The sequence below is a fragment of the Tetrahymena thermophila genome (genome assembly GCF_000189635.1).
Source record: "Tetrahymena thermophila SB210 genomic scaffold scf_8254391, whole genome shotgun sequence".
Classification (NCBI taxonomy): domain Eukaryota; phylum Ciliophora; class Oligohymenophorea; order Hymenostomatida; family Tetrahymenidae; genus Tetrahymena; species Tetrahymena thermophila.
In genome coordinates this window covers 94,685-106,700 of record NW_002476174.1, presented here as the reverse complement: position 1 = coordinate 106,700, position 12,016 = coordinate 94,685, and the positions used below count along the sequence as shown (strand labels likewise).

Below are 12,016 nucleotides of genomic sequence, written 5' to 3'. Positions count from 1 at the left end.
GTTATTAATTATTGGTCTTTTATGCTAGAATAAAGGAATAAAAGCAAAACAACTTTACAAGAAGTTTAGAGTCATAAAGGGGACTAAGATTCTATTAGACTCCCTTCTATCAGCAATCGCAGTTATTTACAAAGTAATTTATTAATCTTAAAACAATTTATATTTATTTTAGAATTTAGTTGATATAGATAATAAACATAGTGAAGTAAGTGACTAAAAATATGTCGAGCTATAAAATAAAAGCATTGATTTTGAGCAGATTGACAATAAATCAATGAGATAAATTCCTTTTGCTTTACCTAGAATTAACACATCTGAATATAAAAGAAGGCATAATGAAGAAACAAAGAGAGAGAGAGTAAATTCTTTTATGCAAAAAAGTTTGTTATCTGAAAACAATAATAACTTGCCTTAATGTGTGACATTAAATAATGGGAGCATCAGAGTTATATAAAAAGGAAGGGGTATGAAGAATTCAAAAGGTAATTCGATTTCTTCATACCAAGGAATAAATAAGTAAATTAAACAAGTAAATAAAGAAAATCACGAAAATGATTAGTCTGATGAAAATTCATAAGAAAGAAATGTTGTGTAAAGTTTGAGTGAAATTCAATCTAATTAAAATAATGGAACTAAAAGTAATAATTCATAACTATAAAGCCCTACTTTAAACATATAAGGATAGAGCGTATCTAAAGCTAGCAGAAGAGCACTGTCTAGAGATCGTAGTTAAAACAATTCAAGGGCAGTGATAAAATAAAAAAAGTAAGGAAATCAACAGCAATAAAATTAGTCTTAAAGAAACTCTTCTAAAATGAAAGGAGTTGCTGAAGATAACTCTAATTAAGTTTAAAATAATTTGATAAATAATAAAATTTAAGGTTCACAAGCTATACCAATTTCTTAGATTGAATAATCTAGTTAAAATAATGTAGAAATATCACAAAAATCTGCTATAATTCATTAAAATAAATTTACTTTAGTACAGACACCAAAAAAATAGATAGATCAGTAATAATAAAGCAATAGTGGCTCTAGAAACTAAAATAGTGGAAAATAAAAAAATAAATCTTAGAAAAGAATGCAAATTGGAAGTGGAAGTTAAAATAATATAAACTTTTTATTCCAATAATAAAACATAAGTGGATAATAAAATATAAATAAAGTTGAAAGAGATTAAACTGATCAAAGTGAAGATATTGTCCACTAGTAAACTTAATAAAATCCATCTTTATGCCCCCCATATAATTCAAATACCCAATATTCATCTATAGGATAATCTATGGCTACATATAATTAAAGTAAGTCTAAAAAAAATACAAATAGCAAACGTAGCAGTCTTCCTAAAAAGATCATTCAGCACTCAAATACACTATGACTAAATAACAATTTAGGAGGATAAGAACCAACCTCATCTCCATAAATCTAACCATTGAGCACTAATAACATATTAAACCCTCATTCGTCTAAAATTAATAATTCTATTGGCATGAAAAATAGTGTCAAAGAGAAAAGTTTGAATAAAAATCATGGAAGTGGTGATAGTACTAATGATGGTAAATAAAGGTTTTATAACAGCAATAGTGTGAATAGAAAAAATGTAGTTGTTTAATCTCAAGCTGAAAATGACGATAATCCTTTATTAATATTTGATAAAATTGATAATATCCTTTTAAAAAGTGCAAATTACTCATTTATCAATAAAGAAAATTTAGAAAAAGATCTGCTCAAATTGTACAATTTAGAAAACCTGACTGATTAGAAAGCTAAGTAGATAATAAAATAGTTAAATCACAGTCCGATGCAAATGCTTAAAAATGGATTAAAAAACTAATCTCATATATTTAGAAATAAAATAATAAACCCTGGAAGAGCAAATGCTAATGAAAATAATTAGCAAGTCAGCAATGTCCATAAAATTTAATATATTTCTTAAAAAAGATACCGAAAAAATGGGAGCTCAAGTAGCAGTTTAAGAAGAAGTGAGAAAGGATACACTTTAGGATTATTGAATAGTAAAAATTAGAATAACTTTTATTCAAACAATCCTCAAAATGCAAGAAATTCTTCAAACATTAAAAAAGCAAGCATGATAAGCTATTAAGCTAAAAGTGGGCTAAATGCTAGTACAAATTAAATAAAACTTACTCACGATGAAGATTTAGAATATTAAACAAAGCATGAAGCTTTAACTCCTTAGAGATATAAAAGGAGTTTTGATAAATAACTGTCTCCATAACTCTCATAAAATAAAAATGGAAGTTTAGATGATACAAACACTAAACCTTAAATAAGACTTCCCTTTCATGATGACGAATGTGAAGATTTATAAGATTAAAATATGCAGGAGAAGTCATTTTCTTCTTAAAAAAATGAAGCTAATAAAGCTGCATCTTTAAACACTTAAAATAGTCCTTCAGTAAAAATTATAAAAATGAACAATTTATTATCACATGTAATTTTTTAAATTAAATAATAATAATAATCATTATTTATAAAAGTAAATTATTTTTTATAAAAATTTTTTCTTTAGAATATTCAAAAGGATATATGTGAATCTCCAAACAGCAATAAATATGCTTTAAAAACAGAATTTTCATAAATAAGAGGAAATCCAAATGAAATCTAATCAATATCATTAAATCAGGAAACTCCAACTAAAGAAGTTTAAGACAATTACTAAAGCTAAGGATCACATCAAGCATGTTGGGATATATATAAAATTAATGAAAAAAAACAGCTTTAACTTAAATCAACTAATCTATAAGATGAAATGAAAAGAATTGATGAGTTACAAATCAAAAACGAAAAAGCAATATCGAATTACATCTAAATTAGATAAGACCTTCTAGATTTAGCAATAAGTTAAAAATGTAAAAATTAATTTGAATTTTGAAGCACTTTTTTAATTTAACTTTCTTTAAGTAAAATAAATTTAAAAGGGAATTAAAGTATAAAAAAATTGAAATTTGATTTTATATCAAAATATAGATGGATATTAACTTTTAGTGCAATTTCAACTATGTCTAGATAATTCAAACTTAACAACCAGCATTAATAAATTTATAAAATAAATAAAAAATTAGATAAAAATCTTTATAAATTAACTCTTAAAAATATAAATAATAGAAAAATACTTTTAAATAAATAAACAATCTAAGTCTGTTTGATAAAAACTAAAAAATCAATTGATTTTTATTTCTGTATGCTAAAATAATGAGCATAAAGTATGATTTAAAATAGCAAGAAAAAGCATATTTAGTTCATATAATTGAGACAATTCGCTATTTTATTAAATGTTAATATGTAAGTTAAAGCTTTGAATGTATTTCTTGAAGATCTACAGTATATAAATCAATAAATACACAAAGGCAAAAATTTTTCCAAAAAATTAAATAAAACAAAAATAAAATTTTATGTATAGATTTTATAATATATTTATTTGAAAATATATAAAAATTTAATTAATTATTATGTTTTCTTAAATAATATAAATTTATTAAAAAGTAAGAATGATTTAACTAATTTAATAAAATATATTAACAAATAAATAAAAAAATATTTGTTTGAAAAACACTAAATAGAAATTTTGAAACAGTAAATTAAAAAATTGATAAAATCTTATTTAAAACAATAATAATTTAAAAAATATAAGTATTATGCATAAATATATTTGTATTATTTATAAATTTATTTTAAAAACTCACTTAGTTGGACTTTTTCCATTAAGTTTTGGCTTGTCTGTAGCCTTAGTTCCCAATTTCTATACTAGTTTTTGCTTGGACTTAATTCCCTATAATCCTCCTGGTGAGATAGATTGTTAAGAACCTGGATTTTATTTAGGAAGGGTTTTAGAATCTTCAATTTTTTGTTTGCTTTTTTAAGAAGATTTTGTTACTTCAGAGCGGCTAGGTGACCTAATAGTTCTTGGTTATAAATCAGATTTCTAACTTAGTTTAGTTTTTTTTGATTTTAGAGGATTTTATTCATTTTAATCCTTACTGGGTATATCAAATGTATTTTGTTCAGTAGATTTTTGTTCATTTTTGCTTTCTTAAATTGAAGGTAAATTATTATTTATTTAATAATTAGAGTTTTGCATAATTTCTTAAGCTACTCTACTATATTCTTTAGAGTTAAGCTCATTTTATTGTGGAGTTTATATTTTACTCTAAGCATAAAGTCCATTATTTTCTTCAAACTTTTACTAGAGCTCACGGTTTTTATTTTACATATTGATAACTAACTTTTGATGTAAGTCTGATTACTCTTAACTAAGTCTAAAGACAGAGTCAAAAACTTCTTAAACATCTTCGGCATAAGCTCTCCATTGCTCTTTGGTATCATAATTAATATGACTATCAGTCTAAAGATGCATAAGTTTACCTTTCAAAGTTGCATACATCTCATTTATTTTACGCTTATTGCTTTCATAGTTAGAATTCAATTCTGAAAATTCTTCCCATTTTTCTTTGGTATAGTCCTTTAATATTCTTGTTCTTCCTTCTATTTAATTAGAATAAACTTCAGCTAACTTTGAAGCTGATGTATTGTTTAATATAACTTTATTGTAGACATCTAATAGATTTGAATATTTTTATGAAAGAATATCATTTTCTTGGCTTAACAAACGATTTCCTCTAGCTAAATCAACCACATCTCTCATAATATCATCACGCTCACGCTAAAGTTACAATTATTTCTCTTATTCAAAGCTTTAGTTTCGAGCATTGCGCAAAGCTTCAGAGGACTTGAGTTGTTAATTCGATTACTTAAGCTATTCATTTTCTTTACGTAATTCTGCAAGTTCCAACTCCAAACGTACAGCCTTCTTTTTGTAGATGCTTTCTAATTCTAAGTTATCTACTTAATAGTCAATATCATTGCTACCTTGATATAATCTGTTGCTGCTTGCGCTCAAGCTTCCGCCTAAATACTTACTGCGAAGCTAGCTGGATGTTCCTTCATACATTTTTATAATTGGTTTCTTTATTATAAATTTGCTTTGCACTTATTATTTTATTTATTTTGTTTCAGTATTTATTTATATATTACTTTTTTATTGTTGTTTAGACTTTTAAAAAATTTATATTTATTAGATTTCTATTGGTTTTTATTTTTAAGAAGAGATATTTCATTCAGATACTTTAGATTAATAATTTTTATTTTAAAAGCAAAGAATAATAAAAAAGCTGTTTTTATTTTTATTATTGATTTTTTTTATTTTTCATATTGCTTTTAAAATTTTTTGAAAATATCAACATAAAATTCACTGAATATTGTTATAAATTTATTAAACAAATCTTATATAACTTGCAATCAATAGATAAGAAACCATCTAATTATAATTATTTTTTATTAAAGCTTGAAAAAAATAACTAAATCCAATAGGATTAATTCTTTTTTATAACAAAATATTTAATCAATCAATTAATTAAATATTTTAAATTTAAAATCAAAATTTTCATTTTTTCACTTGACTTAAAATAAAGTAAATTTTTTTAAATTAATTTAACTTATTTCATTAAATATAACATGTTTTTTAATCATTCTAATAAAAATTAGGATTAATTTAGTGAATATTTTGCTTAGTTAATTTAAAATTTTAAAATATAATTCAAATGAAAATATAAAAATTTTGAATATATATTTGATGTGATTTGCTTTAAAAATAAAAATTTATTAAAGGAAGTCAATCATAAAAATAAATAAAATAAAATTTTGGTTTACTGATTAAATTTCACTCATAATTTAATACCATTTTACAATTTAGACAGATATGAATGTCTAAGGCTCCATCCTTTATTATTCCTAAATTTTATATAATTGTAAGTAATAATTTATTGTTTCTATAAAATTTACCTGAAAAATTTTTATATTTATTGCAATTAAATGTTTCTTAGGTTTCTTAATTATTTTGGCTCTTTGCTAAATTTTATTAAGATTGCTAGCCTCCTTCTATTTATTAGTTCTTATTACTTGTTAATTATAAATCTTATGAACTTGTTGCAGAGTGACCAATTACACCTTTAGCATTCGCTACATTTGAGTAATTGTATTAATAATTGCTTTTAAGTTCAGATTAGATTTTGATTGTCTTTTTATGCTAACATTATTTATTATTTAGCCAAGTGAGAAGCAAAATCAAATCAGATTTTTCAAAGCTTTTCATGTATTCACTATTTAAAAATTACTTGTTTCTCTTCATGAATTCTATACACCTATAAATAAATAATTTAATGTGAACTCAGAAAAATTTAAATAAAATATTAAAAAATACTTTTCTTTCAAAGAGTAAGTGCTAACTTTCTTGATAAGAGGAATAATTTATTTAAAATTATTTTCAGATATTGTTATCAAAGACTCACATTTTTCTTAAAGTATAGGGATCGAAAACTTGTTTGCCATATTAAAAAGATCTATAATTGTATTGTAGTCGTAAACAGACATGTCATTTGTAAATTAATAATAGAATTATTGAATAAGCAACTAGAATGCCGTAAAACTAACATCATTTATCTTAACTATCAGTAAATCAGGATCAGACAGGTGTTTTCTAAAGTATTTGCTATAATATGACAATAGTTATTTGTTGCAATACATGTCATTGTTATTTTCAAACTTGAATCTTAAATCACTGTAGGTTGGCTGATTGAAATAATTAATTAATTCAACACTAATATCATCCTCTTCAAGAGATTAACCATAATAACTTTAGTTTATTTTTCTATTTTTACTATTTGCAACATTCTTATTAGAAATCTTCTAATTTTTTTGTTATTCTTACAAAATTTATTCTATTGTTATTTATCCATTAAACTATTTTTAAAGCTCATTTTACCTGTTTTATTATTCTTCTTAAATCTGTTAAATAATATTTTGATTTATCTGATTTTAGTCTGAGTGAGCTTAAAGTAAATTGCTATTTTACTTGAGTAAATAAGCTTCCTCATTTAAATCCTTTAAATCAGTTTAAGAAATTGATAAAAGAGCAATTTTATTTTTTATTTATACTAAGCTATATAAAATACCATTTAGAACTCTAAAGCCCTTTAAATGAATATCTGATCTCATACATTCAGTTAATATTACACCTTGGTTGAGTCTAATTAATTGTAATTGTTTTTAGTCAGCTAGCTCAATTGTATTTTAGTTTTCATTGGCTTGATAAGCAATATTTTCAATTTTATATAAACTATCTATATCATAAATATAAAGATGATTATCAGATGCACACAGTAAACCTTAATCTTATATCTTTCTATTTTTTAGGTATCCAAAAACATGCTTTTAACCCTACAGACTTTCTAAATTTCTTTTTACTACAGTCATATTTAATGATTTTTCCAAATAAAATAAGTTTTCAGCAAAATTACAATATCTTTCAGAACATAACTTAGGTATTTCAATTTCTGACACTTCTTTCTTTTTAATAAATATTTTTAAAATTATATGTAGAGCGGTGCAATATAATTTATTAAAATAATTTTTTTTTTAAATAAAATTTTTTTATTTGTATTACTGAAACCCATTCTTCTTAAATCAAATCAAACACATAAATATTCTTTTATTGCTAGAATTATTGTTTAAGTTGGCTATCTTAAGTTTCGCCTTAAGAAAAAGTAGAGTCAGAACCGAATACATATATTTTATTATTGTGAAAAACACTGTTTAAACATTCCCTCTCTTTAGGTGGGATTCCCCCAGCATTTACCTCATCGAATATCTCTTTTTCTTTAAAAATTATGAAAGAATAATTGATGATATAAGTTAAAATATAATTTATTACATGTATTAAATCTATACAGAGTGTATCTATAATTAGAAAAGTAACTATTCTAGCAGTTCAAGCTAAAGAAATAAAGATATTATGTTCCATCACTTATCATTTTTCTTATTTTAAATTTTTCATCTATCTAAGTTACGAATTTTAGAGTGTTTGTGTCTTTTTATAAAAAGAAAACTTTAAATGAATGAAAAAATCTATTTAATTCTACTTGTATTATATTAGTACAGATAGTTTTATTCATCCTAAATTAAAATATACAAAACGTCTTGAATCTACACCATTTACACTAGATTATTCTCTTCATTGCTAATCTCTTCTTTTAGTTTGTTTTAGCTTTCTCTATTTGCTTTTTAATCTTTTTGTATTTGGTGATACTCCCAAATTTCATAAACATTCCAAAATGGTATTTTATTATAATTTGAATACATCAAAATCAATTTTTTAACTTAATTATTAATCAGAATATTTCAAATATCTTAATTTTTTTTTTTAATTATTTTTCAAATAAGATTTTTAGTTTATTCATAGATTAATTATGAAAAAAAAGTTATTAAAATATTTAATCAAATTAAAAATTTTTAATTTTATTTTTAAAATATTCTCTATTAATTTAAAAATAATTAAAATTTTAAATTGATATACAGATAAACGCATTAATTGACTATACAAACATATAAATTATTTTATTAAAGACAAACTTTTTAAAAAATCTTTCAATCGTCTTCGAAAAAATCGCTAAGAGTTTTTTTGAGACTGTCCTGATAGTGATTTAATAAATCGCTTTAAACTTATTTTTTAATTTGATTCTACTTGGCTTCTGGATTAGGTTTAACTTATGATACAACTTTTTCTTCTTCAGCCTATGCTTCTGCAATTTCTTTTTATTTTTACAGCTTTTCTTAAATCTACTGTTCTTTTTATAGCTTTTCCTAAGTTTCTGCTTCACTTCTCCTCTAATCTGTTGACTCCTTTGCTATTTATGTAGAATATATTTCAAAGTTAGAATATCCTTCGTATCTTATTTTTAGCTATTAACATATTAAAATATATTAACTTTTTACTAAGAAAAAAATAAATATACAATTGATGATATTGTGCCAATTCTGAATCCTTCATTTGTTAGTAAACCAAAAGAACGAGCTTATTATTCACCTAGGTATTCTAGTTGATTTTCTGTTGATATTTGTTATATTTACCCCTCATTGCTATTAAATAGTTCAGAAACGTGATTTGTTGATAAATCGACTAATTTTTAAGTGTGTATTTTATTTAAATTCTCTTTCAATTTTTATGCTTCATAAGAGCTAATATCTGATACTTCATTACCAATTGTAATTGCTTTAATAAATCTCATTCTGTCTCTTACTTTGAAAGATCTATCATTAATTCCAAGGTTCAAGTTATATTTGAAAAATTCAACAAGCTTCTAAAAGAGCTCATGATTTTAGTCAAATATACACAAAAGCTTAAATCCTAAATTACCTATCTTTTAAAAATAAAATCTATTTTATTAAAATGTAGTTTAAAGTGCTCTTTACTTAAAGTTTAACAATATCGTGCTCTTTAGTATAGCTTTGTAAAAGAATTCTGTAGTAGTCTAAACAAATCGATGGAATTTCTTAGCAGAACTGAGAAATCTAAATTATAACTCTTTCTTTAATGAGTGGATTATTAATTTGTTAGTAGTATTCAAAGGTATATGAAAGAATAGGATAGTATACATTTATATTCTAGTTTTAAAATAATATTAATTGCTTGTGATAAATTTCAATCATTTTACTTGTTAAATGAGCTCGCTAAGTGCTTTAACTAAAACTTCTATGAGCTACTAATTAGCTGTTTTCAACAAGCTAGTAAGAGATTTAATGCATTTTCCAAAGAATTTATTTTGCTTAATTGCAATCTTTTTAATACAATTAATAGCAGCTATGCTTACATCGAAGGAAGGAGATCTAATTTAATAGTTTAGCTCATCTAAAATATGTCCAACATTTAAATCATCTACGATATGATATAAAATTTCAATTTTTTTGACTTTGCAATATCTTGTATTTTACAAGGAAAAATTAATATTCACTTCAAACAAAATATATGTTTTTGAAATATTTAAATTACACTTTCTCAAGCTAAGTGACAAAAAGAGTTCTAAAACTATTTTTGAAGTATTAAGGATACTTAATACTAAAATATTCTATTGCTTACAAAATTATAAGTTTTGAGTCTGAATTTATATTTACAAATCTCAAAAGAGCTTTTGCTACCTAATGTTTTAATTTTATTAAATACCAAAATATTATTATAACATTTATTACTCAAAGATGATAACTTACCTTACTTAAGAGCTCGGGTTAAGGAAAATCTATAGCTATGTGAGCTACTTCTAGTATGACAGAGGGATATGAAGAATATAATAAGCGAGTGCAAACATTGTATAAAAGTTAAAGGTCTGGATGGATCTTTTTAATTGATGATAGTTTTTATTTCTTATTTTCTTCAACAGCCGCTGCTTATGCTTATGCTTGTTGCTCTAACTAGACTTATTATTCATATTGCAAATACATTAAAGCATACTTATTTATCATTTAAAGATTAAGTACAATATCATAAACAGTATACGTATGAATTTCTTTGCATACTCTTCTAAAATGATAATGTAAAAACTCTAAATTATCTCCTTAAGTCTAAAGCTAATATAATAATACAAAATTTAGTTATTTTTGCTGCATTTTAAAATTGGATTGCTGATAAATTGATTCATTATAAAAAAACTTACTTGTCTTGATAAGTGCAAAACACATCCTTTTAAGAAAGGTACATCTTTCAAAAGAAAACTATAAAGAGCATCAACTTCTTCTTCTTCAATATCTTTGCTTAAAAAGAATTGTATAAGAGTTAGTGCTGATATTTTTTTGACATATGGACTTTTATCAACATGTAATTTTTAGAGAGTTTTAATTAGCATTGGCTTCATTTCTTGGATAGTTAAAGAGCAAAGAGTTTTTAATGTATCTCCTTTTATTACAGAAGGAATATTGCTAGCTATTTATTTCAAAAGTGGGCTGATACACATAAGAAGTTCATCACAGTTTGGATTTTCATAACTGATTTCTGTCAATAAAATGTAAATAATACGCTTAATTTCTATGTCTGGATTAGCTAAAAGTAGAATAACCTTATTCACATACTTGCTAATGCTTTTCCCTAAGATGGATAGCTTTTTATAAAAAATATATTAAACATATTATTTTAATATTAATTGAAATTTATATCTATTTTTTATGAATTAGAAATAAATTATTTTAGTTACGGCTAATAACCTTTTTAATGAATCTAACACTTTTTAAGAATTTTTAGATTCAAGCCCTTTGATGATCTAATCACGACTCATATTGCTGCTAGTTAAATACTTTGAATCTTCTTTCTTTAATTGATCAATTTTTGATTTGACCTTCTCCTTTGTTTAAAGAGCTAATTGAGGGATTTGCTATAAGAACTTAATGTTCATTATCATTAATTGACTTTAAGACTGCTTTTTTACTTATCTAATTAATTTAAGTTTTTTAATTGTTTATTATATATTTTTCTCTTCTTTTGCTTGATAACCTTTAATCAGAATAATTTATCAAAAAGTGAAGATACGTTTTTAATTTTTTAGGTCTTTTGTAAAAAATAGTATCTTAAAAATTAAAGTAATGTAAAATACGATAAAAATTCATTGATCTTTTAAATACTTAAAACAGTTTTTTAATGATATAATATAAAATGCTTGGATAAAAAATAATTTAACTAATTTCTTTAACATACTTAAAAAGCCTTTTATTGATATTTATTGGCTAAAGTAGTAATTATTTATATTATTTTCAACATGCTTAATTTTTAAAAAAGAAATTAAAATTGTTTACAATATTGAGCATTATTATTTTAAAAGCTATTTTAATTTGATTTATTATTTTTGAAATAAGACTTAATTTATTTTTAAAATATTTTTTGTTTTTTCTTTTAGTTTTACATTATTAAAAATGTGTTTGCCCAAAATATTTAGAATTCTTGTATGTAAATTGATAGCTTTATTATTATAATGTTAGATAATTTCTTATGCTTCTATGTAGACTAACAAAAATTACACTTGCTTAGATACATTAAAATTAATGTTTAATTAGGCATCCTTTTGCAATTGATTAAGAAATAAATCAAAGTGAGATTGGGTATATCATATAATAATTTTAA

The 12,016-nt window shown here is 23.2% G+C and overlaps 4 protein-coding genes across 4 annotated transcripts; 1 reads left to right on the top strand and 3 right to left on the bottom strand. All coding sequences in view use genetic code 6, as the record gives it.

Moving 5' to 3' along the window:
• Positions 1-1,489: 1,489 nt before the first annotated feature.
• TTHERM_00703520 (hypothetical protein) lies at positions 1,490-2,966 on the top strand (the record flags this gene model as incomplete). Its single annotated transcript, XM_001032023.3, has 3 exons — positions 1,490-2,455; positions 2,534-2,873; positions 2,926-2,966. The coding sequence occupies 3 exons, from the start codon at positions 1,490-1,492 to the stop codon at positions 2,964-2,966; spliced, it is 1,347 nt and encodes a 448-aa protein (XP_001032023.3).
• Positions 2,967-3,703: 737 nt separating this feature from the next.
• TTHERM_00703510 (hypothetical protein) lies at positions 3,704-4,972 on the bottom strand (the record flags this gene model as incomplete). The annotated part of the gene is made up of 1 exon (XM_001032022.3): positions 3,704-4,972. One exon carries the CDS (start codon positions 4,970-4,972, stop codon positions 3,704-3,706), a length of 1,269 nt encoding a protein of 422 aa, XP_001032022.3.
• Positions 4,973-5,740: 768 nt separating this feature from the next.
• On the bottom strand, positions 5,741-8,217 carry TTHERM_00703500 (BTB/POZ domain protein; the record flags this gene model as incomplete). The annotated part of the gene is made up of 6 exons (XM_001032021.2): positions 5,741-5,811; positions 5,863-6,221; positions 6,281-7,425; positions 7,523-7,734; positions 7,790-7,945; positions 7,998-8,217. 6 exons carry the CDS (start codon positions 8,215-8,217, stop codon positions 5,741-5,743), a joined length of 2,163 nt encoding a protein of 720 aa, XP_001032021.2.
• A 164-nt stretch (positions 8,218-8,381) lies between these two features.
• TTHERM_00703490 (adaptin amine-terminal region protein) lies at positions 8,382-11,368 on the bottom strand. The gene is made up of 8 exons (XM_001032020.3): positions 11,097-11,368; positions 10,563-11,003; positions 10,120-10,476; positions 9,905-10,050; positions 9,570-9,834; positions 9,328-9,519; positions 8,871-9,275; positions 8,382-8,817 (listed from the first exon to the last, which is right to left on the bottom strand). The coding sequence occupies exons 1-8, from the start codon at positions 11,298-11,300 to the stop codon at positions 8,503-8,505; spliced, it is 2,325 nt and encodes a 774-aa protein (XP_001032020.2). The 5' UTR covers positions 11,301-11,368; the 3' UTR covers positions 8,382-8,502.
• Between the last annotated feature and the right edge of the window lie 648 nt (positions 11,369-12,016).